Source organism: Lepisosteus platostomus, chromosome 10, assembly GCF_059453375.1.
Source record: "Lepisosteus platostomus isolate fLepPlt1 chromosome 10, fLepPlt1.hap1, whole genome shotgun sequence".
Lineage (NCBI taxonomy): Eukaryota > Metazoa > Chordata > Actinopteri > Semionotiformes > Lepisosteidae > Lepisosteus > Lepisosteus platostomus.
Genome location: NC_142620.1, coordinates 13,278,033 through 13,303,326, shown reverse-complemented (window position 1 = coordinate 13,303,326; position 25,294 = coordinate 13,278,033). Strand labels below are relative to the sequence as shown.

Genomic DNA, 25,294 nt, shown 5'->3' with positions numbered 1-25,294 from the left:
TGTTGTTCACTACTGAGCTACGCAAATAGTATCTAATACCAAAAACCTTACACTGGATACTGTAGAAAGACGATATCCAGGTTGTATAACTCAAGAATGTAATAATGTGGGTTCTCATTACAACATGTCACAGCTGCACACCATAACTCTTACTTCCATTCATGTCAACAGATGTGGTTCATTACATTTCAAGCAATAATGGAATCCAGCCGATATCGAAGTCCCTTTAAAAAGAAAGAGAAAAGCTCTTTGTCTGCTTCCTCTCAGCAGAAATCAGGCTATGGAGTTTTGCTTTCCAGCAAGCATGTAAAGATCCTTTTACATTTCAAATCCTAATGTCTAATTTAGAAAGAGTGAAAACATGCTTGTGATTCCCACTGACTAGCCAGAGACAAAGCTGTACGTTTGCTTGAAGATACCAGCCCTAAAATCCAAAGATTTCAACCGAGGCTGAAATGCAATCTTTCAAGAAATGTCTCAATGGTATGGTCTACATGAAGAAGAGAGTTGAACCGATCCAGTATTGTTAACAAAACGCTTCACAAAAAGTCATCATAAGGGCACATCTGTTCATGAGTGGGGGCAGCAGCATAACTGCAGGAAAAAGAAAGCATCAAACACGAAAGAAACTGCATGGAATAACAGGGTGCTCTCACTCTTCAAACTAAAAACTAAAAGCCTTCTGAAAGTGTTCACACAAATGCAGGTATCACATACAGGGTGCAAATAACTTATGCCTCTATTCTGAAGGCAGAAAGCTATGACAGTCGAGAAAATGCCAATGTCCCATTCTGCACAGCAAAGTGGATCATTATCTCAAACGTTTCGATTTAAAGTTCATATTAAGTGCATCACACAGTGAGATGCACCCATCTGATCAACAGAGGAAACATCCGCTGAAAAAAGTTTTATTTAAATAATGAATAAGGTTTCAATTAAAACAAGGGTATTCCAGAGTGAAAGAGTTACTTCATCTAATGTGATTTGCCCAGGATGTAACAAAGAATGAAATTTGAAAAGAAAATTTAAACTAAATTTCCTAGATCTGTTTTGATTAATTTGACCTTGTCCACACAGATGGATAGTGTGCTTTTAGCAGACGTTCAATCAGGGACATCAGTCATTCATACAGATCTAGACAAAACTCACTAGAGCTTTCTCTGGGAAAATGCATATTCAGATTTGACAAGAAGAGCACCTCTCCCTGCCAGTGAAACAAAGAAATGAAAAAAGAGCAAGCTGCCCCTATACCTTTTCTTGCCATCCTTGAGAAACATGACTATGAGGTCTGCTGCTTTTAATGAGCTAACCTTGCCTAGCCACAATTTGACAGCAAATAATTTTCCATACCTTGCACACAGTGAAGCTGAAACAGCTTTAAAAATATTCTTCCTATATAGGGAATGTACAGTATTATTGCTCAAGAAGAGTACTGATTGTATGCCCCTGGATGTGGAAATGAGCACGTGGTCAGGGAGCAGGTTACAGAATAGCTGATGTGTCTCCGCACTGCCCTGAGAGAGAGAGGTGATGGCAAAGTAGCCCCAATGCCCTTCACTCACTGGCTTCTCATGTGAAGTCCACTTACATAACTGTCCACTCGTGATTAAGTATGTCGCTACTCCAAATGCTAGATTACTTTGGTTTCCACAGTGGAGCTGTGCCAACTTCAACTTTAGCTAACCTCAAACTTCCAACATCCTTCAAAAAGGTAATACCATCTTAGTCCTTAGTTTGAGGGAAAAAAAGGTTTTTCACAAAAAAACAAGTAGAAACAGGTCTAGTTTTCATAATCACAGAAGATCAAACAGATACATTTTAGTTTCTGAACACAAGAAACAGGTGACTAGCCCATTTAATAACACTGCATGCAAGGTTTTAATCATCCTATTTGACCATTTCACTTCAAAGGACTTGTGGAAGGTTCTAGGAATTTTAGGTCTGTGGCCTCACATTACAATTCAGTTATTTAAAAGAATGGCAAAAGAAAGGTACCTCAGAACAATTGTTAGAAGTCTGCAACAGCCAATAAGTCAGTCAGTTGAATTAACAGCGATGAATGACAATGCACAAAATGGCAAGAAAATAAAAAAGATAAAATACTAAGGATTGCATTTGACCAGAGAAAGCATTTATCTTTTCCCTACAAGAATTTATGTATTGTGCCTCAGCCGTCCTCCATGAGATAGAAAAACCTATGCAGTGTCAGTACAACATTTTACAAAAATACAAAACCTTTTGCCTATATCACAATTCTTGTATATCACTGCATGTTGTAAACACTGTCCAGTAGCATGCAGCTGAAATCAACGATCAACATGAAACATACAATTCCTAAACCCTGACAAAAAACACTTCCCACAGCCCCTTGCTTCCAATTGAGTAAAAAAAATGCCCCACTCAATGGTGGGCCTGCTTCATTAAGCTATTGTACCATTTTGCTCATTCTGAACTATTGCAGTGCAAATCCGTACCTAGCAGTGTGAATTAGTTGTAATGAACAAAAGGAAGAAAGTCATACAGAACCAAGGATACAATACAGCTTACTATGGTTTGCAATATATACATAATTTAGTGCATCGGTTTATAAAGACATGTATGTGAAGCAATGGCACAATTTCAGGTGTTGAGATTGTGATGAGCTCAATGCTGTAAACTACTGTATAAACAGGCTAGATATTTTTAACACATACAAGAGATATATACTAGAAGATGGTGTCCCATAGTCACTGTATTAATTGAAAGTCCTTTATATTAAAGTACATTTAAGTTGAGATAAACCCAAAGGAGTGGGGGTCTTTTAGAAATGATAACATTTAATTGCTAGAAAGGATTGTTATGTCTCACAGTACCAAAGGTGTAACAGAGCACCCTCTACTACGCATCAGATCACTTGTTTAAAGGCGATCTGTTAGGATACATTCATTCAGTTGAAATACTCTCCTCAAACTGCCAGTACACTCTCATGAGTGAAAATTCTCCGAACTGAATAGGGAAATGCCCAACACACCTTATGGTCAGTGTAAATTGGGCTCTCAAGAGAACACTATGACCAGATTCTGTGCAGTTTCTTCTGTGAGGGAGCTTATTGAGATGACCTCCAAGCTTCAGCCCATTTCCAGTTGCAACCTTGGGCTCTTTGGCAGAAGTGGCTTTCCTCTTTTTTTTCTTTGCGCTCACCAGTCCCAGTAAAACAGGAAGCTCAGGCTGCTTTGCCAGTCCATCTGCTGTCAGCACTGTGGCATTCCTTGATCTTGCCATCACTAGCCCAGAAACCCCCTCACCAGAGCTCTGCTATCCATAATCAGCAGAAAAGGTGCCTTACATTCAGGAAGGAAGCTGTTTGATCAGAATGGTAATGTGCAGGATTGAAGTGCAAAAATCGCATCCCAGCTTATAAAAGTGTGTCTATGTGTCTGTATGCATAGGAAGCTCTGGGGCCAGATGCTGCCTATGCAACTCCAAAATTACCAAAATATTAAACCACAAAGACAGACCCATGGACAAAATGTTTGTGGGGAAAGAAGGATAAGAAACGGCAAGACCTCCATCCCTCAGTTCATTATCCAGTAAAGTCCCTGACAGGGGAAAACAAGGTGCTGTTTTCAAATACTTGCTTTTTGTACGAAACCCGTCACCTGCAGAGTTAACATTTTCATACGCTTGAGCAAACAAGAAATTTTTCTATTCTCTCCACACCCCCGTAACCACTCTGGACTATAATAAATTACTAGATCGTAAGGAAAGCAAAAGAAATAACCCAGTTAAGCCCTCAAGGAGCCAAGCCATCTGCAGTCGATCCTGACGGCCCCCCTTGGCTAAGCCCCCAGAGCTTCAAGACGCTTTCGAGAGCTGCCAGGTCAGACGAAAGGTGTCAGAAATCTGCAGAGTGGGGAGTTACCTTCGCTGGGCATGTGCTGGTGGGAAATATAGAGTGCAGCGGCGATCCAGCAGGGCGGCGGGTTCTTCCCAGGCAGAAAGCTAGTTCTGTGGGGTGGAGTAGTAGTTGTGGTGCTGGCTGGTCTGGATATTGCCATAAACCAAGAGCAAGGGTGCGGTGGCGGCGGGGGGCCCGTTGAGCAGGTGCGGCACCACGGTCAAGCTGCCGTTCCTCCGGATCGTCCCGTACCAGCTGGGTCCGGCCTGCGGCGTGGAGGACAGGATGCTGCGGCAAAGCGAAGAAACCAGCAGGGGGTGAGCACAGGGCCGAAACAGCGCGGTCACCACAGCACGGCACGGGTCAAGCTACTACAGGTGAACGGCAGGTGGGCTTGCAAAAGGATCATAAAAAAAATTGCACCTCCACGTTCTTCAGATGTGTAGTGTGTACAGCTCCAAAATAACACTTTCAATAAATCTGGCCTTTGAATTGAAGAACAGCTCTTGCTAAAGAGGTTGATTTACGGTATGTCGCATAATCTCCCTGCCACTCGCAACTGGCAACTCACTGAAGCTCAGCAGGTGTGAGCCTGGCCAGTACCTGGATGGGAAACCTCCTGGGTAAAACTAAGGTTGCTGCTGGAAGTGGTGTTAGTGGGGCCAGTAGGGGTTGCTCACCTTGGAGTCTGCGGCCTATACTGGGGTTCAAATGCCCCAGCACAGGAACAGGGACACCATACTGTAAAAAGGCACCGTCCTTCGAATGAGAGGTAAAACCGAGATCCCGACTCTCTGTGGTCATTAAAAATCTCAGGGGTGTTTCTTGAAAAGAGTAGGGGCATTACCCCGACGTCAAATCCCCCCTGTCCCTTAGCAATCATGGCCTCCTAATAATCTCCATCTCTGAACTGGCTCCATGACTCTGCTCTCCTCCCCACTGATAGCTGGTGTGTGGTGAGTGTACTGGCACACTATGGCTGCTATCGCATCATCCAGGTGGGGCTGCACACTGGTGGTGGTGGTGGAGGGGAGTCCCCATTACCTGTAAAGAGCTTTGAGTGAAGTGTCCAGAAAAGAGCTATATAAGTGTAAGAAATTATTATTATGATTGTAATTAACATGCTTGTTCACTTGTACCTTTGGATACCTACAGAAAGCATCGCTTTGGCTTTGAGGGAGCTGTATCCATGTAAAAGAAGAGTGATACTTCCTGCCTACCTGCTCCTCTCCCCTCGAGAGCCGAGGCTGCGGGATAGATCATCATCACTGTCGTAGCGCCGGGGGTTATCAAAGAAATAGGCCCTGGAGCTGAAGCTGTGGCTGTTTATCATGCCCCCTGGAGCCTGACAAACACATATTCAGAACAACAAAACAGGAAATGCACAGTAGCAGGTAAGTAGTAGGTCAATCAGGGTTATCACGTTTCAACAGCAAAACAACCTTCGCACTCGTATTCTATATTTCCCAGGACTGCAGTTTTTGAAATCTTAATTCAGATATATCTGTATTCCCAACTGACTGCATACTTTTTGATTTTTTAACTAATGAACAAAAATCAGCTTTGGTATTTTTACATTCCCAACCCTTAAATGAATATATGAACTGGAACTGTTGAGCATTAGGAAAGTTTAAGGCTGAGCCTCAAATCCTGAAATGGCTCGGATTGCCTGCTGCAGCCCTGAAGCAGTCTGGATGAAGATTTGTTCCCGAGCCCCTTCTTCAATTGTCAGATATGAAGAAAGCAATCTTTCCTTTTACAGACAAGATGGGCGTACATGAGACTGATGAAACCCATCTATTTCAATGATATGGGCTATCAAACACAGCTATAAATTGTGGTGCCGGCAAGGAGGTTAAAGGAGGGCCAGCCTCTCTCTTACCAGGTTCTGGTTGGGCCGCTGTACTCTGAAGAACACCACCACCAGACTGGTGGGCAGGAGCTCCCAGAAGAACAGGATAATCCCAAACACTATGTAGGCCTCCCTGTTGATCTTCTCCACGTCAGCCTGGAAATTCGAGCACACAGCCGGCTCAGTGGCACATGTGAGCTCAGGGAAGCCCCTGCTCCTGGCTGCTATACTCAGAGGCCAAACCCAATCTAGGTCAGAGCGACTACAGCCTACAGCGCTGTTACAAAGGAGGCACTGTTTATAGAAACAGACTTTTTTTTTTTACTTCCAGAGATTTAGAGTACGGAAAATATCCTAAGCATCACAGTGGCACAGCTACCAGTGTATTAGATTGAATTTTAGGATGTCATCGATTTGTTGGTGACGTACATGGTGGTGAAAACAAAGAAACGTAAAGATCCTGATACATTTAAAATTTACTTTAATGAAAATGGATTTTCTTTATGGTTTAATTGGAAAGACTTCTAAAGAAATGATTAAGACACTGATGCTTCCATATATTGCTCAAGTATGTTGCTCTAAGTGACTTTATGCTCTCAATGTAGACATTTTTGACAAATACCCAGCATAACTGCAATCCAATAAGGAACTAAGCTTGTAAAGCTTTGCATAACATCCCTCTACACCCAGTGCTGAGAAAACTTAAATCAGACTCTCAAGATCACTACAGGAGATAGAGGGATCACTGCTGTTTGCCCTGTGATTTTAAATGCACACAGGATGTGTGATCACAAACGCCATATAAAAGGTCCATTATTAATTAATGAAGAAAGATTCCCTTAATACTTCACCGACACACAAACTGATTTAGTTATTTATCTAGGGCACCATGGTATATTAATGGTTTTATGTCATTATGGAACTTTCATTAGAACTTACATGGATACGATCCCTAATAGTAATGTTAGCACAATAGGCATGTTGTCAGCTGTGCTTAACCTATGTCATACTCAGACAAACGTTTTCAGGTCTTACTGCAGCTTATATACAGTAGTAGGACTAGTCACCATTTAAACTTTTGTGAAGACCCATTTCGACATTCTTTGGGCAAAAAGGCATGTGGCTCTGAGACTGATAAGAATCTTCACGGGCTTGTGAGCAAAACAAAAAATCAAGACTTAAGGCTGTAGCTCAGCCTGATGAACTGTCTGCTCTATGGGTCTAGCTGTACATGTATCACATCACACATGAGGCTTACAGTTTTTTTCAATCACTTGTCTTATTCCCTTATAATGAGATTTTTCATGATCTGGTATCCGCTATATTTCTGGTAAGTCTACTCATGGGCCACGATTCTTTGCACACATCACAGAATAGTGGCTCTAAAACATCTGCCACCCTCATTGAATGAATGTCAGCACCAGTGCCAACACCAGCCCATTCCTCACCTGATCGGACACATTGTACCAGCCATAATTGAAAGAGCTTGGTCGGTCCTCTGGGGAAAGGGCCACCACCACCAGATTGTAACAGGCTCTGGAGGTGTACAGCAAAATCACTACAGCCCCAATAGCAGTCGCCTGGCATACAGACGTGCCCTGCAGAGAGAGAAAAATGCCCATGATTAACAGTGCAGTAAACATTGTACTGTCTTCAGACTCAAAATAACTACAAGCTAAGAAACCATATCCGGTTTCTTTCAAAGAATTCCCATTGAATAAGACATCATTTGTAAGAGGTTTAGAGGATAGATTCCACTTCTGCAAACCACTTAGAACCACAACCATATCTTTATATCCACTGAGCATTTATTGTTGATCAAAGCATTTACAGTTCTCTAACTTTCAGAAATTTGTCATTTTTACACCAGGAGGCAAATAACTTATTTATCAATAACTTACAAGACTTGAGAATCACTGGGAACAAGTAGTGTCAGTAAGGCATGTCAGTAAGATGTACTGGATCTGGGTTCTCATGGACCAGAGCTGGAGACCTCACTTAGATTAAACTTAGAACACTTACCACACTAAAATGGCAACTATATTCAACGATCTTTGTAACCTCTGACCTTTTTTTTGCATTTTAGTTGCAACTGTTAAAACAGAGCAATGTAATTAAGCATCCTACTACTGCTTACTTACCTTGGACTCGAGGTAGACGTTGGCAGAGGACATCTTGGCAATTCTGAAGATGCAGACAGCCAGCGAGATAGCACAGAGCACAAAGAGGCTGTCATTGATGAGCACCCGCACCAGCACGGTGTGTTTCAGCTGACCCTCCGATACACTGCCCTGTACCAGCATAGCACAAGTCACGTTCACCACCAGGAAGAACAGGCTGACAAACAGGAAGGCCAGCCGCAGTGGCACCCTGGGAGAGTCACATGAGTCACAGGTCAGAACTGTCACAGGAGAGATTCTCCACAGGTCACGAAAAATCAAATCATTTCGCTTTTTAGAACTGCCATATCAATGGCCAGACCACAAGTACAATGAATTCTATTAAAACGAAATTCTTCTACACAAAACAGGTTAAACATTTACAGAATATGATGCAGTCTACGATGAGGTTAAGGTTGAAAAGTAAAAAGAAAAAATATTTGGGCTGTTGAGACTTTTTCAGATGTGAGGGAGGGAGAGGAAGGTAGCACCGACATACAGTAAACCACAGGAGAACAGAAGTCAGAGCAGGTGAGAATGGCATGATAGGAAGTTGAGAAAGAGAAATAAGAAAGACTGTGTGCTGGCACAGCTCCCCACTCAAACCTCTTCTGTAGTCTTTTAATGTTTGAAGGGGACAATGACTAAATGTGCAATGTGGCGCCACTAAGGAATGAAATGGATTTTAACCAGATTCATAAGAATGCCAGAGAACAATTCTACATACAAAATAGATTTAATATGATCAGGATGGACTGTGTAAAATAACCACTAAGATACAGTAACTAAGGTCACAACATAGTAAAGTGCTTACTTGTATTTGTTGAGTTCTGGGGAATACTTAGCTTTGGCTTTAAACATTACCTGAGGATGAAAGAGGTGAAAAAAAGAACAATTAGCAATGCTATTACTGTTGACTGGCTGAGAACAGGATTGTACAAAGACTTTTCTTAGATTATTCCTGTAATAAATCCCAAGCTGAACAGGGTCTCCATGTGGGATTCTGAACAGCATGTTGTAGGAATGATCACTTTCTACCACCAGGAGGAGCCTTAACTTACTCCCCATAGACCCCAAGGTCCACCTCTCTACTGTCACTGGTGTGTTGGCACTCTACCATGGACAGCATTACACACTGCAAAAATCAGTGCAATCAGTGAACACCTAGGAGCAATCTACCCTGAAAGGGAACACTCTCAGCTAAATCTTTGAACTTGGAGATGGGCCAGCAAAAACCTTTTCTTTTTCTATCGGAATATTTTTACAGATCTTTCACTCAATTTGTGCAGTTCCCTCTGAAGGGTCAGAGATGCCAGGGAGTTGGAGTGATGCTCCTCAGGAAGTAAAAAAAAAAAGGTCTCGAGGAAAAAAAAGAAACATCAGGTTTTAAATCTGTTCTCCTTCATCTTTCAAAACAGAAAATTACAAACTCCCAAATGCTAAAACTAATTGACTGGAGAGTTTACATTCTTATACTGTATTGACAACAGTAATGACATTCTAGGATGTACCTCAAATCCTTTTGCTCCACCAGGGCTTATAATAAGCTACAAAAGGCTATGGAAATTTGGGGGCTCAGTAACAGAATAAAGCAACCTGAAAATAGCACCTCCACTCATTCATGTCAAAGGGCAGCAGCAGTCTTTTCCTCTATGGCAATGTCACATCAAAGATTACCTTTAGGCTAAAGCAAAGTGAAACCCAGCTTTATTAAGGGAAATTTCCAAATCCCTTCTGTGGAAGTTTAAATGTTTTTTCTATTCAAATCAGCCACTGCACTGATCCTTTGTAGGCTTTGCTTACCCTTATTCACCTCTTGATTTCCTTACCACCTTAGTAACAAGTTTTGCACAATACACGCTCAAAAGTGGAGGCAACCGATTTTCTTCACAGGTTGGCTGTTAATGATCTGCTATAGCAGCAAAGTGAGCCAATTTCCTGAACCTCAGACTATTGAGTGTTGGCCAGTGGAGTACACTGTCACATGAACTGCTACATTAATGTGCCTAATATGAGCTTTCAGAATATTCCCTCAAAATGGGGTGTAATTAAAACAATCTTTATGAAAACAATCACAGAGGAAGCAGCAGTTTATGCGGGAACTTTCTCTGCTGGTTGTGGAGAGAATACTGTACATTTCTTCTCAAAAGCAAGAAAGCAGAATTGCACAATATTTAATAGCATTCATAAATAAAAAATAAAAAAGCAGTATAGTGAACATGACGCATGATAACATTCTTCTAGATGTTTCATGAAAATCCCAATGCAGGCAGACATTACAAGACAGTTTCATTTCACATTTAGGAAAAACCTGAATATGCCAGTCTTGTGGACATCATATTCAGCTCAAGTGTGCCTTATGATTCATGATTGCATCAACAGCATATCACAACTTTTTGCACTTAACATCACGACCAGTAGGAGGCCATGCTACTGCTTCAGTACACAGATAGGCTATTACAACCCAGTACGTGAATGTACTGTATCATGACTGCATGCAGAAACTAAGACTGTGATCCTGGTCTTGACTTCTGAATTGCTGTAGCCACTTCCAGCAGTACTGGCAGACCATGAAGAGATGGAAATACTGCAGGTTACAAATTCTGCATTGTGTGCTTCCGAACTGCTAAACCCAGTAGTTTTATCAGAGCCAGCAGCCAGGTTTCAGGGGGCTAGTCTACGTGAAATCGGAGACACCTCTCAAAATTGAAAACAGATGAATTGTAGTAGTGCTCAAGGTCAGGGAAGTGGGTTACTATGGAAGTATGGTTATTTATCTTTCAGTTTACAGCCATGAGGGGGCCCAATCTTTATAATAATTCATGATTCTGTGCAGAGCACTGTTATATTTGAACTTGCTGATGATCTCACTTCAGAAAGGAGCACATCACTCAGGACTGGGCATGCTGTGGTTTATGTACAAAACAGCTGTCCTTAGGCTCATACTTTAACAAAAGTTCTTTTGTACTATAACCAAAGGTTGGTTAAACAGCTATTAGACACACATATTAAGAAATGAAAGTATTTTTCATTAATATCAAGCTGATTTGCGTTTCTTGTTTGAGCCATCATGATCATCGAAAACTGTACGAAAACATGCCAAAAAAAAGTCATAAGGTTTAAATGTTGAAATAAGGAATATTTGATTGTTAATGAAGTGCTTTGTGCAACAGGCTTGCACTTGAAGAACATGATAAAAATCAAGAGAAATTTAAAATGTATATTTCTCATTTCCTATTTGGCCCATTTATTCAACAAATAGGTATAAACTAGAGCAATAGGAATTTAGAATTGGGCTCAAGGGTACAGCAGCCACCCAGGATTTGAACCCATAGCCCCTCCAGCCCTTTTTTACATGATGGGCCACAGGTGGACGCAGCAGCAACTGTATTCAGTTTCATCTGCCTTCATTAAATGTACAACTTTTTCTTACATTTTAAGTGGAACCCTTACCAAGATAATATTAATGCATAAAACCTTTCAACAAAATAAGAACACACACTGAGGGCAAGAGCTGGGATATGGACACTAAGGTTCATTGGACTACACACACGATCAGATAAAAAAAATAGTTTACAAAACCTTTGCTGCTTAAAGATATATAGAATTCAGAGTAAAATAGAACATCTTCATTCAGTATTTGACTTCAGAGTAGCTTGGGCTAAGACATTTAGTTCTAATGGCCAGACCAGCAACTACACAGTATGCTCAGTCAGAAAGGCCAACAATTATGGAAAAAACAACTTTTCTATAAATGTTTTAACACCAAATCAGGTAATATTTAGCCATGAATATGGATGAAAAATGAACTGAAATGACAACTGACAAGCAGGGCACAGGGTACTCTATGCACAGAAGTACCACTTCCTTGCTGTGCATCATTTTTAAACTTCACAGGGTTTGATAAAACCATTTAAATTGTCACTGCACATTTTTGTACAATAATAATCGGGACTAATGAAATAAATAACAGAACAACAATGAATGTGTTAACTCCAACTTTCATTACAAGTCTACAACACAACCCTACACAAAGGTGGTCACGTGTGAAGCCTCACAGTAAAAAGTCACAATTTAGGTATTAGACAGACAACAGGACTGTTTGTTTGGAATAAATGTAAACACATGACTCGCATTATCAGCCGCCTCACACTGAATACTGGTGTCATAATAAGGATCGGATTAACAAGCAGACAAGTTTCAGCACAAGGGTTCATCTGATCCTTTATCATACCAATATGCCTGTTTACTTTAAGTACAGTTATTGCACATAAAACCTAAGTCTTCCCCGTCATACCACTTTAAAGGAAATGGCTTTTTTACTGACTTTTGAGTCATAACTTGGGAGCAACCAAGGCAAACCCAGCCTTCACTCTTCCTCAATTTGATCAAAATAACCTAAACCACATTTTGTTTTATTTTTAACCATGAAATATATGACTATCTACATGTGAAGACATGTGATATTAACATCAGCTTGTTCATCCATCAAGGTTATCTTGAACCCTGAGCCTCAATGAAGGAAGACACGCAGAAAGTTTCAGGTTCTGCTTTTCTTATCCATGGTACTGCTGTAAACTGCTGGCCATTCAGTTTCATTTCTCCTAAGAGTTTTTCTGTGCTCTTGCTTGAGCAGAACATGCCTGTGCCGGGGCTTCTTTACATAATTCGCAGTAGAATCGTCACTGTATTCTAGGAAGTGAGAACTGTAAATTCTGACCAATAGAAACTACAAAAAAGGACCGGTGTCCCTCCGAAAGCCTTTAAACATATGCTTGAAACTACGTATATAGTGTAGTTCTTCACCCTAAACAGTAGAACTGTAGACAGTTCCTTTAAAAACTGGTTCTGAGAAGTTGAAAATAAGAGGCATTACAGTATGTCAAAAGATTATAAAAATTCCAAAGTCACATTTCATTACCAACAAAAAGAGGATGAACATTTGCACTCCAGCATTCCTCTAGAAGCTACCTACAGTATGTTGCTAGTTCTAATCACCTAGAAGAAACCAGTTTATACTATGACAGAGGTCAGTATTTTTCCATCATTATGATGAAGCTAAACAATATTGGCATAAAGCATCTCCATTTTCTTTTTCTGAAATTACCAGAAAAGAATAAAAAAAATCTTCAAAGCTCACACCAGGTTCAAAACAATTATTCTGCTCTGTGTGTAATCCAGTCTGAGAAAACGATTTCTTTTACATCAATTACAGCTTTTCCTGCCAGAGACCAAATGAATAACTTTTTCATGTGGGATTTAAATTGCATTAGGTTGCTGGCAGAAACACGGGGTGTTGCAAGAAACTCCGGCTCTTCAGGGTCCTCTCTTGAAAGAGGATCCAGGAATTCAACTGTGGTAATCGGGCAAACAGTACACAACATTCCTCCAACAAGGGAAAGGCATCAAACCCCATACTAACAGTCGTATCAGGTAGACACAGACCCAACGGAAAAGAAAGGAAACATATGACTAAGGCATGATCATGACATTCACAGTATCGTGCTGATGACTCGTCCACACACTATGAGTGACACTGTTATGCAAAACCTTGTTTCATGTAGTATGGAGAAATCAACCTAAGACTGTATCAAAGCCCAATGGCCTTGTCTTCAATGTGTACAAGTCAGAGGCCTTGGGAAATAGGATGTGAGTTTCACAATCAATTTAGATCAGCTTAAAGTACTATATAAAAGCACACTTACTGACAAAAAATAGTGTAGGTCTTTTAAATAAACTTGTACTATTTACCAAATTCTAACCTGAATACTCAAGTGCTCTGGCCTGATTACCGAGTTATTTTCTAGAACAAACAGTGGAGTCTGTGTTACTCCAAGTGCAGCTATAACAGTATTTCTCAGAACAAACTGTATTATATATTTTCACAAATATTACATTCAAGAAAATACATAGAAGGGAAGAGCTTAAAGTACAGGATGGATACAAGTAATTTAAGGAAATCAATAAGAGAATAATAAACACTATTGTGCTTGTGTTTTAAAGTTGGGGCATATATAATATTTTTATATTTTTTTTAAATAATAAAAGAGACCTTGAAACCTACAGACACATTGGTCTTCCAAGACCAGGACTGTACACCCTCCACAAGCCCGGCTGTGTTAGGTATTATCAGTCACTTATAAACAAAGACACATTAAAGATTAAACTGCTAATGTTTTCTTCTGTATCATTAAACTGATGTATTGCAATATCTGTTAATACTTTTTAAATTAAAAAGCAGTTTTAGTATGAATCCTGTTTTGGATGCAGCACATATCAATGTATAGTTTTTTTTTTTAAAGAAATTCAGAGACATTTTTCTTAGCACCATAGGAAATGTTTAAGCAGGTATCAATTCACAACCTTTCATCTGGCCAGCAGCTTCCTTTGGGTTGAAAAGGTTCTATACAGAGCTGAAACATCTAGGGTGAGATTTTAAACACGGGGTGTTGTAAGATAATCAGGCCCTCTCTTGAAAGAGGATCCAGGAATTCAACTGTGGTAATCAGGCACACAACATCCCTCCAACAAGGGAAAGTCATCAAGCCCCATATCAGTAGTTATGAGTTCATCCCAATTTTTGTAAGAAAACATAAAAAAAACGTGTGGAAAAGGGCTCTATTATCTTTTCCCATGGAATGTTGATCAATCCATACAAACTCATTGTTCTTCAGTTTGAATCCTTAATCCCCTTGAAGCAAGTCAAACACAGTCCCAGAAAACACTGCCTAAATAATCAAATACTAGCTCTGTGCAGTGCTAACTTACAACTGCTTTGTTTGGAGCAAATTGTAATTAGCAACAGTACTTTTTTTGCACAGTCTGTTACTTAGTATGCAAGGTGAATATCCCTGAAGAAAAACAGCTTCTGAAAGGACTTCAGGGGGTGAGCACAAATACCAGGGGCAAGGATATCAAGGATACACTCGCCTTCAGCTATGCAAAGCCGGTTTTCTGCCCTTCCAATTCCCAAGTAGATGGGAGAAGTTATTACAATACTCATTTCTCCACATAATGTAATGGTAGACTAAAAAGTCCACTATACTGTACTTCTTAATGTGAGACAGCAAAACAGAGTCACAGAGAATATATTGTAACAGGATATGAAAATATTAGAATATAATCAGAAAAAAATAGAAAAGAAGCTAAAGATGCAGTATGTTCTACTGCTAAAGATTCACACTATCATCCAGTAATGTGTGCAATTAGGCAGGATTTCAGAAAAATCCTATCTACAGTACTATGCAGTCATAAAAGAGTGAGTGCTGATTGTGATCAGTGATATTCAAAGCGATCTTTGATCTACATTTTAATCTCCCTTGGATTTTCAAACCTCAGCTTTGACTATAAAAACCCTCAGACTGGTTATTAAATCTCGGCAACAAAATAAACTCAGGGTATCGCAAAATTATACAAATTCCGAATTAAGCACAAAATTGGGAACTTTGTGAAAGTAATGTATAGGCTCCATGTCACAAATCGCTGGTCTTGCCACAGGTGAGAGTAAGACTCTGCACAAACTGCAATGCAGCCCTTCCTGCTCACTAGTCACTGTCATTACTAACGTAATGTACAAGCAAACAAGTACGCTGTCCAGCGAACATTTCCCCACAGAAATGTTCTAATGTGATCTGCATGCAGAATTAACAAGTAAATAGTATTTGTTGGCAAAACTATCTTGAAGTCAAGAACAATATCTCTACTGGATTAACAGAAATGTGTGCACAAGTCTGCTTGTTTACAATGTAATAGGGCCGCTTCACCTCACCAGATTTTTTGTTCTGCCTCATTCTGAATCGCAGACAATGGCGGCAAAATGTCACTGCACATACCTGGAAGTTTGGTCTATTTTGAGATGTAAATTGGAGGTTTTACATGTTACTATGCACGTTACTTTCATTATGGTTTAAAATGCACTCATCGGTGCCGATTCTTACTAACCCCGAAATAAACAAACTGCAATTCCTCTTGAAAATATTTCTCAGAAGATGGCAACCAAATCTCCTTTTGTTGCTTGTTCCTATTTTTAACTGCATGTCTAAACCCATTTTAAAAGCTTTTCCATTTTACAATTAACTCACTCTAAAACACCTCTGAACTTCCAAGGAGATCTGGTTACACTTAAGGGTTTACAAAATTACACTTTTAAAAAGGATAATAAAACAGCTACTTATATTTCAATTGAATTAGAATCTTCTCACCTGATCTTGTTACAGTAGGGCTCATAACCTTATTAGTTGGTCAGTACTGGGATGGAAAACACCTAAAGAAAACCAGATTGCTGCTGTAAATTGTGCTGAAAATGGTACCAAAAGATGGTATCTTTCTGTGGACCAGAATTTCCAAAACCAAATATACTGACTGAGGACACTGTGCTGTATGAGGTGTCATCTTTCAGATGACACATTAAACCAGATCTTAACTACTTGGTCATTAAAGATCCCAAAGCACTGTTACAGTAGGGCTGTTAACCCTGCTGTCAAGGCTAAATCCCAGCCTGGGATTTTACAACCTGACCTACCTAAAGTTCTCCCTTTATTTCACCTGGTGAGGCAGTCTCTCACTTCTCTACCTGATGCGCTGTAGGAGTAGGACCACCAGCAGACAAAAGTAGTTGCTACACTTCAGAAGGGATGAAGTGGGTCCCTTCTTACTGTGCTTTGGGTTGAAGAATGCTACAGTATACAATTTATGGCATTATTCAAGTATTATGGATAGAACAAGCTAATGTTTGCAAAATCACAGAATTTACACTTTATCTTAGCCATGAATAAGGGGGTGCATTGCTTGAATTGGTACAGAGAGAGAGAGGGAACAGCAGCTCATCAGCTCTTTCAACCTTGCAGGGCAAAACCATTTTGACATTCAGACACAAAAGGACATTTAAGCTTCCCTATTAATAAAATATAATTTCGTATTCCTGATAAATCTTTACCATTTCTTTACCACACTGGCACATAAAGTTAGGAAGACATTATTTTATTAACAGAGATCCGGCAATATCACCTCAAAATGACAATGTAATGTTTAATGCTAAAGCAAAGAAAACGTTGCAGATAAAATTTACCGCATTGTCCGAATGCAAACAATTTCTTTTTGAATGCTATACACCCGCTTTTGTGCTCCTAGAATAGTACAGGACTGAATGTGATGATGTAATGCTCCTGCAGGCGCTTCTGATTGGCTAAGGCTTTTAAATGCCAGCTCCAGCAGGCCTTAGCATTCATGCACTGCACTACATTATCAGAACCAAAGAACATACAGAAAAGTCCCTATAGTTAATTTATACGTGATCCTTATAAATGTTCCTGATATTCTTGGTAAGTAATAGAGGGCGGTCGGTACATAGCAATTTCAGTTAACCTTGCTACAAAAAGCAGCATATAATGCCTGAGGTAATGTTGCCAGAGATCACACGTTGACTTTTTTTTGCACCTTGATGCAGTAACTAATCATTTGTTAAAGAAAGAAATGACTGCTGTAAACATTATAGAAACCCACCAGGTGGTTTAACTGTGCTGTGAAATAAATAGTGCTAAAAGCCTAAGCTTGAGAGTTTCTTCAAAGTCACACCAATTACAAATTTGCCTGTGTGTATTTTGTATTATAACTTCACTCCACGATGTATATGGACTTGCATCGGATGGAACATGGTAACCAGCAGGTAGGCTAAAAAAGTCTGACAATGTCACAACCTAAAAATTGGATAAAAAAAAAAAATAATGTAGGAATGTGTACCGGCTTTTTTATTATTGAAATGGAGGAATGAAGCATATGATGCATTTACCATTACTGACAAGAAAATAAAAATGCTTAGTCTTTTATTTCCTCTCGGGGAGTCATCATTTCCTTGTTTGCATCCCAATGGAATTCATGCAATCAAACAATCTGAAGAGTGGTGCAACAGTAACCTTACCTCAGCAAACTGAATTCTAAGCAGACCTATTATTTGTGTTTGGCACAGAATTAGTATGAGTGCCTGGATATACCATAAATGTAAATAGCAATATAGTCATAATACAGTGATGCCCTAATCATCTGAAAAAGAATTAGGTTACTTGCACCCTTATAATCCAAAGTAACCAAGATTTGTTTTTAGCCAAAACAAAGGACGTCTACATTCAGAATATGAGGCATAAATGAAAATAAACATTTGTAAGATGATTAGTATTAAATTATAAAATCCTGTCAAAAGATAACTACATACTTATCTAAACAAGCGTATACAAGGTTCAGAACTAAGCAAGTACCAATCAGAACGGTGTTGAGACTCCTTTTTCTTTGATTAATATATCCAAGATGGTTCCTCTAGGCTTTTAAATGTTTTTAATGCAGACGGGGGGGGGGGGATCTTTGACCATTCCTCTTAGCTGAATGTCTCTAGTTCCTTCAGATGACATGGCTTGCAAACTGCTTTCTTTTGTTCACACCACAAACCTTCTGCTGGGTTGAGGCCTGCACCACTGTCACCTCCCTTGATGATTTGGCACTAGGATTGGGGGCGTGTTTCACATTATTAGATTACTTTAAAGTCCATTTGGGAGCAAAGTTGAGTACCTTAACCCTAACTAACACTAACAGCTTCTGGATCAATTACCCTGATGTCATTTGGAATATATTTGTTCCTCAGTTCTAACAAAAACACCAGGTTCTGTATTTCACAGGAGGGATAAAAATGAACATTCAGCTGTTAACACCGAAAGATTAACTTCTTTTTACATGGGGTAGGACTGTCTAGAAACCAGCATGTTTAACTTATTGTCACTCATTTTCTGAAGATTCCCCATTAGTGACTGGATAACTTCATTGCTCAGCCTCCTTTTATACCCTGTGGCATTCAAGGTGACACCTAGAAGCTTCCAGAAACTAGATAACCACAAAGCAGAACCCACTTCACATTCACATTTATTTTCAGACTGTTTGATGGGTGTGAGTAATTTTGAACATCACATATTATCAAATTTGTTTTTGTGACATCCAATAGCAACACTGGATATCATGTATACTGCTGCCTTCTTTAACCTTAAGTCATGTTTATTGCTACCTGTAGGGCTAAAACCAAATTTCAGTTGAATACCAATAATATGAAATTCAGAGCCAAGTAAATGTGATTAGACTGAACATTAGTAGATAGGTGATTCTAAAACCCAATAAGTAACTGTAGCAGAATTTAAAAAGATTGAAAATCAATGAATTTGTGCAGTAATTAATGTGCACAAAACAAGAGATAAACAAGTCACATACATTATTAATGAGAGTGCCTTGTGTAATCTTTGATGAACTGTACTCTGTTGATAAGTGGGTTTCAGTACACAACTTGAAAAGCAGTATGATTGCCAAAATTTCAGACCGAAGCACATGCTGAACCTTAACGGATAAAATTAAGTTCCACAGAGCATTTACTAGAATATATGCCTCCTCCCTCTCTTGAGTAGAGACAACAGTGTTACAGCCTGATAAATGAAAGTTAATGGTTGTGGTGTGGATTTATTTTATGCTGTTATTTTAGTTTTTCTGAAGTTTTGTATGGTGATGCCAAAGAAATTTCCACCCTTTTGGTGGACAATTGTTATTTCTTATCTTGTGCAGGAGCATCTCACTCCAATGGACATCTCGTGACACCACCCCTCACCCAACAAACATCTGAAAATCCTTTTTTCTTCACACCGGCCTATAGCTAAGATGCTCTGAAAACTAAAACTGTGAAACTGCCCCAGAAACAGCTTCCGATCTGAGAGACCGAAAATCCCAGCTCAGTTGCACTGTATGTTTTTCCCCTTGAGCGCAGCAAGGCTGCCGAAACAATACAATTTACTAACTGCGAACGTTTAACATCTTGATTTAAGTGACCTTCCAGGATCAGTGAGTGATCGATACTTATTTTAGCAGTTTGTCTCCTTTATCCTTCGCAGCAATTGACTTACCGCTCAAATGACTTGAGAAAAGGGGAATCTGGCTGTATGGAGAACTTCAGTGTTTAACCGCTGCATTCACCAGAATCACAAAACGCACGATATTAAAGATGGACAGAACATAAATAAAAAATATGCCAGTAATAACAAACCGTTATCATTTGTCCCAAAAAAAGGCTACACACAATGACAACGCTACTGTAAAAACACCCGATAAACTCGCGATTTCAACTCGGCGAAACCGTGGGGACCACACAATTCTGATAGTTTCTGATGTTCACGGATGACAAACCCAGAAAAGATCAATTTGTATCTGTAGCGGCACTCCGCGCCGAGAACAAAGTGGAACAAAATGGAAAATAACCGATACTCACCTGTGCAAAGTAAAGATTTAGCAGACACAACGTGAAGAACTGTAGACATACGGGGAAACAGTACAAAAGCCAGTAAGGCAGAGGCTGCAGTTGGTTAGCCTGAACCACGTTCTTGAAGTAAAAAGAAAATAATGTAGTCCTAAGCGCTGACCACAGCAAACACAAGAAGAGAAAGACACTCTGGTAGCTGAACCGTTTGTGACCATAGTGCAAAATAAGCCAGAGTTGCAGGTACACAAATACAAACAGCAGCGAATATAGGATAGTATAAACGACGGTCAGTCCCAGCTCTACAGAAGGAAGAACTGCGGCTTGTATCGGCTCATCCGTTGTGTCCGTTACCGATGTAAAAACGCTCAGACTGACCTGGTTATCCGTCAATAACATAGCTGTTCACGTAAAATTCGTATTAATTACTCAGAACGATTAATTTTAAAAACATAAAAGGCTTGAACTTTCTTTTATTGTCTTCGCTTTTTTAAAAAATCAAGTTTTAGGTATATTAAAAAGAACACCAATCTAACTTATGCACCATAACGAAAAGCGGGACAAATAAAAAAAAAGGAAACGAGTGATTTAAGGAAAATAAAGCCCCGCTACACACACACCCCCAAATCTCTGCAAAGCAGCTCCTTCTGTGCAAAAAACAACTCAGGGAAAAAAAAAAGACTCGGTAGGGAAGGGGGGGGGGCGATCAGCTGAGCGAGACTGAGGTTACATGCACGCCCACGACCTATAGGAAACACACAAGACACTGTTACACTACATACGCCATTTTGGCTCCAAATCCACCGACAGATATATACGCCAAAACAGCTATATTTGAGCCACAATGGCAACAGTTTCGGTGCCTCCTTCAACACGAAGAAATTCTATTCCCGCCTTCATCCGAGAAGTGCATCTATATTGGTTAAACCGACCTACAAGGAGTACCTTTGATTGGATGTTGATGATGTCAGCTCCTTGTCTTCGAACGGGAAAGAGTAAAACTATTGGATGTTGAGGTACAGAACAGTTTAGCTCTGTCTCTACCTGCATTCTATTGGCTGTTTTCACCATGTGAGGTTTCCGCAAAAGGTCGCTTGTGATTGGTTTGATGGAAAGATGGTTATTATGGCATTGCTGGGAGAGAGGTTGATGGTAGAAGGTTTTTAACAAAGGTATTAAGTCAATCTTTAAAAAGAGAAAAATGTTAAATTGTTATTTATATATATTTTAGGGTGCCAATTAAATATGTATTGTAGCGCACAAGCGCACCCGCTTCATTAACTGTTTTTGGCAAACTTTAATGATCGATGCAACTGTGTGTTGGGGAGTACGAGTTTATTAAGCTGTTAACACTGTACAATAATTATTTATTAATTAAAATGTTCAGATTTGTGTTTTGCAGGTGTAATGTACAAACCACGGTGGAAACAGGTTTAGGATTTGTAAAAAATGTAACATTCCACCAGTGGTGAATTTGCAGATTGAAAGAAAAATGCATTGGTGTACCTACAAAACTACTCAGGGTAAAGCCCAACAAAAATACTTTGCTTGAAAAAAAAAATATTATGCAGTAATAATGTGCTTTTGTCTGCCTTTTTTGCACGCTCTTAACCAGTTTTAGCTGGTTAGTGGGATAATAACTGCAAATATTAAGATACCTGTGTGTATTGTGTCGATTTTACAGTCTGACGTCTCTGCTCTTGCCTCTTAACATGGTGTGGAAGACGGTGGGTTTTGTGATCTGGGTGTTGTGGGCGCCTAGTACTTTTTACTCCACGACGCATGGGGCCAAGCTGATAGAATGCACACAAGAACGATTTTATGGCATCCAAAACTCGGGAAAAACATCGTTCGTTTATTTTGGAAATAAAGGTAAAGAAGGTGAAATGTTAAGTTAATTTTACAGTATGTTGGTGCTCCTCGGAGTCGCTCCAACCTGCTGTCCGTGGAATCGCCACCGTTATTTGTTAACATTTTGATTAGATATATCTAGACGTCCCAATGAACGTGATAAGAATGCAAAAACGATGTTCTTGGAGGGGAACGAACATAACACTTCCTGTACTGTAGTTTGTGCTTCATTATAGCTGCTGTCTTCAATGCTTTATGTACACATTCCTATCAGCATGGTCTCTAATGTACAGTGATCCCGTGCTTACTGATCATCACTGGGGCCATTGGTATTTAATCTTCCTGCTAGGTCTTTTAGCAATTTTAGCTTTTGCATGGTTACTCTGTTATGCCTTGTCTCTATATGTCTTAATAGAAATGAATCAAAGTGCTGTGCCCCTTAGAATTTTAAGGAAATTGCATAATGCGATTGGTTAGGTACTTTTGAATGTTATTGAGTTGTACTTACAGTAATTCACGAATTAATGAAGGTTATCTTTAAAATCTACTTTTCCATTCTGGCTTTGTTGATACAGCATATTGTTGTGTGGCTGTGTTTTTGTATGTTATATTTTATCGTGTAAAGTGATTTATCCTGAATTTATTTTGTTTTGGTGTTTTAGTCAATCCAACCATTAGACTTTTCCTTGAGAAGTTTGAGAAGTCTGCAGAGGCACTTGAAGATTATGGCATTTTAGTTGCTAAGGTAACTAAGGTTTTCTTTATTCTTTTACTTAGGTGTGTGTGACATAGTATTCCCGAGACATTAAAAATGATTGTTTGAAAGTCTGAACAATTAAAAGTAATTACAGTACCTATCCAGGGAGATGCATGTATTGTTTGCATGATTTAACAGTGGTACTTTGTTTTCAGGATCAGTTATAATGCTGCCAGCTTTGTCAGTATCTCTACATGATGTGTATGATCACCACACGTTAGGAAAATTGTATGAATTGTGCTTTTTTATGGTCTGAATTCTGATTTAGCTCAAGCTATATTTGAAATTGAATGCTTAGATTGTAAACCTAGCATGCTGGGCTGAATTCTTTTTTTTTTTTTACATATCTGTTTTTAACATTTGGAATATTCCATTATTGGCAGTGGTGTCTAATCTCCCAAATTATGACTCACACTTGTCACACATTTTTTTCCCCTGTTTTATTGTCATTTTCCTGAGCTGCTGCCTGCCAGTATTTTCACCCACATGACCCATTTGTTTGTGATTATGGATGTGTGAGATGAAACAGATACATTTATGGTGGTAGTTAAAATTTCTTATTTGGTCTGTAGTTATCGTACCAAATCTCCTTTTCTTTGAAGTGTAGATATAAATTAAAAGCATGTCAGAGTTTGAATGAATCAGATTACAGGATTTTGTTGTCGGAGAAGCAGTGAAGAAAATACCAATCTTTCACAGATTCTTAGTATTAGAGTATTATGCTATAGTAAAAGCTGTTTAGAAAAGTCAAATGCAATAGGAAATAAACTGGCCTGTCCAGCTCAAAGCTAATATATAGAAAAAACATACCCACTTTTTGCATTCAACTTGTTTGTAACCCTGGGATCAAATTACCATATTGCTGAGCATAATACAGTGGTTTCCAGTTCTGCTCCTGGAGGAACACTGTAGCTGCAGCTTTTCAGTTGATTGCTTAATTGAATCACTCACTTGTTTAAAAAAGTATTTAAATAGTTTCTTTGGTCAGCCCTGGGTGTCAAACATTCCCTACGGAAAGGGTACTTTTTAAAACAAATTCAGCAAAGAGAACTTTGCTTCTTCTCATATTGATTGACATTATTCCTGACTAAAAAACTCTTACTGATTGATCAAATGTGATCCACAGACAAGTGAGAACGACACTGCAGTATATCAGACATTCCCATGAGTGAGTGTTTTCGCCTTCTGTAGAGATCTAGTTGGTTAGATTTCATGCAACACACCTGATGGCAGGCAGTTCTAAAACTGGTACTGGGTTAATACCAAGTTGACATATTCCACTGTACAATTTCTGAAAGCTGAGAGCAAATATAAATGGAAATTTGAAATAAATTAGCTGGTGATTAAAAACCTGACTGCAGCAAAAACTAGAAGAGACAGTCTTCCTACAGGACCAGGGCTGGGAATCACAGGTGTAAAAAGTCATCACATTTTCTACTAGAATGTATTTAGCTCATTTTCAGGCATAATTGTATATAATATATTCACAGAACTGGTTTTCATGGGCAAGGGTGTGTTTTACAAGATTCCAAAAAAAAAGAGTCCTTTTTCGGTAGACTCCATTTTTCATTTATTTTATGTTTTGTAGGTAAATTGCTCCAGGGTGGAGGTGCCAAAATATTGCACTGGTGGAGACATATCAAAGAAGGTCTATTTATTCCGGTAATTTTAGCCCCTATTCATGTTGCTTTACCCAAATATTTCTTTCCATCTTAGTGATTTAGTAGATAATGAAATGAATCTTTCTGTGCAGGCTACAGGTCAGTTTTACAAGTTGTGTATGAATCACTCTGGCTCATCCAGATTTAATGATGTTAAGGTTCATTTAATTCCTTTTAGGAAGTCGGCAGTAAGTTTTCATAATGGTGTCTTCAAAGTATTACAGAGTATTTCATGTTGATTTAAACTTTCATTTTTTAAATGTAGCCGGTGTTCGGCTATGAGTATGTGGCATTCACCTGTGTAGTGATTTAATGGAAGGGCACAGTGGTTCTAAATTTATTGGAGTATTGTTTCTTGTTATAAACCTCTGAATGGCTAATCTGAGGACAGAAGAAATTGCCGAATTTGCCTTGACTGCTAACTGTTTTTTTTTCTTTCGTTTCCTCCTTTCAGAGGCGGTGAAATTCTGAAGAGTTTCGCTATCGACACTGTTTTTGATGTTGATGCTATTGTGGCTCATGTACTCTTGTGAGTGTCCCGCACTGGTAAACTTCATGCTGGCTCACTTTCTTCGTTTCGGGTGCTCGAACGTTGAAGTCGGAAAAACTAAATGCAAAAGATTTTTTAACCCAAATTTTAATACCATCTTCATAATGGACATATTATTTCCCTTTACCACTACAAAACCAGGTCTGTTTTTCCTTTGGCTAAGCAAAAACTTGAACCTTCGGTTCTGTTGTGTCTTCAGACCATCTGACTCATCTGTGTGTTAGGGTGCTCTACAACACAGTATTTCTCAAATAGGTGGCTGTGGCACAATAGTGTACCTTCAGACATTATTGGGTGTGTTGTGGAATTTTGG

General features: G+C 39.3%; 2 protein-coding genes across 2 annotated transcripts in view; one reads left to right on the top strand and one right to left on the bottom strand.

Moving 5' to 3' along the window:
* Window positions 1-892: 892 nt before the first annotated feature.
* On the bottom strand, window positions 893-20,848 carry gpr137c (G protein-coupled receptor 137c). Its single transcript, XM_088648303.1, has 7 exons — window positions 20,175-20,848; window positions 8,703-8,752; window positions 7,871-8,099; window positions 7,178-7,327; window positions 5,760-5,885; window positions 5,098-5,222; window positions 893-4,165 (listed from the first exon to the last, which is right to left on the bottom strand). The coding sequence occupies exons 1-7, from the start codon at window positions 20,559-20,561 to the stop codon at window positions 3,982-3,984; spliced, it is 1,251 nt and encodes a 416-aa protein (XP_088504429.1). The 5' UTR covers window positions 20,562-20,848; the 3' UTR covers window positions 893-3,981.
* A 385-nt stretch (window positions 20,849-21,233) lies between these two features.
* Window positions 21,234-25,294, top strand: part of txndc16 (thioredoxin domain containing 16) — a 70,772-nt gene continuing 66,711 nt past the window's right edge. The window contains exons 1-5 of the mRNA XM_088648300.1: window positions 21,234-21,334; window positions 21,847-22,034; window positions 22,676-22,758; window positions 24,359-24,432; window positions 24,886-24,960. Of these exons, the coding sequence (XP_088504426.1) occupies window positions 21,875-22,034; window positions 22,676-22,758; window positions 24,359-24,432; window positions 24,886-24,960 (392 nt within the window). The 5' untranslated portion in view covers window positions 21,234-21,334; window positions 21,847-21,874. The remainder of the gene's footprint in view (window positions 21,335-21,846; window positions 22,035-22,675; window positions 22,759-24,358; window positions 24,433-24,885; window positions 24,961-25,294) is intronic.

What these genes read in the sequence shown, in the direction of transcription:
- gpr137c (XM_088648303.1), bottom strand. Translation starts at nt 20,561, where the DNA reads ATGTTATTGACGGATAACCAGGTCAGTCTGAGCGTTTTTACATCGGTA. An exon ending in TAAATCTTTACTTTGCACAG is followed by an intron (nt 8,753 to 20,174) that starts GTGAGTATCGGT and finishes TTTCATCCTCAG; the next exon opens with GTAATGTTTAAAGCCAAAGC. An exon ending in CCAGAACTCAACAAATACAA is followed by an intron (nt 8,100 to 8,702) that starts GTAAGCACTTTA and finishes TGACTCTCCCAG; the next exon opens with GGTGCCACTGCGGCTGGCCT.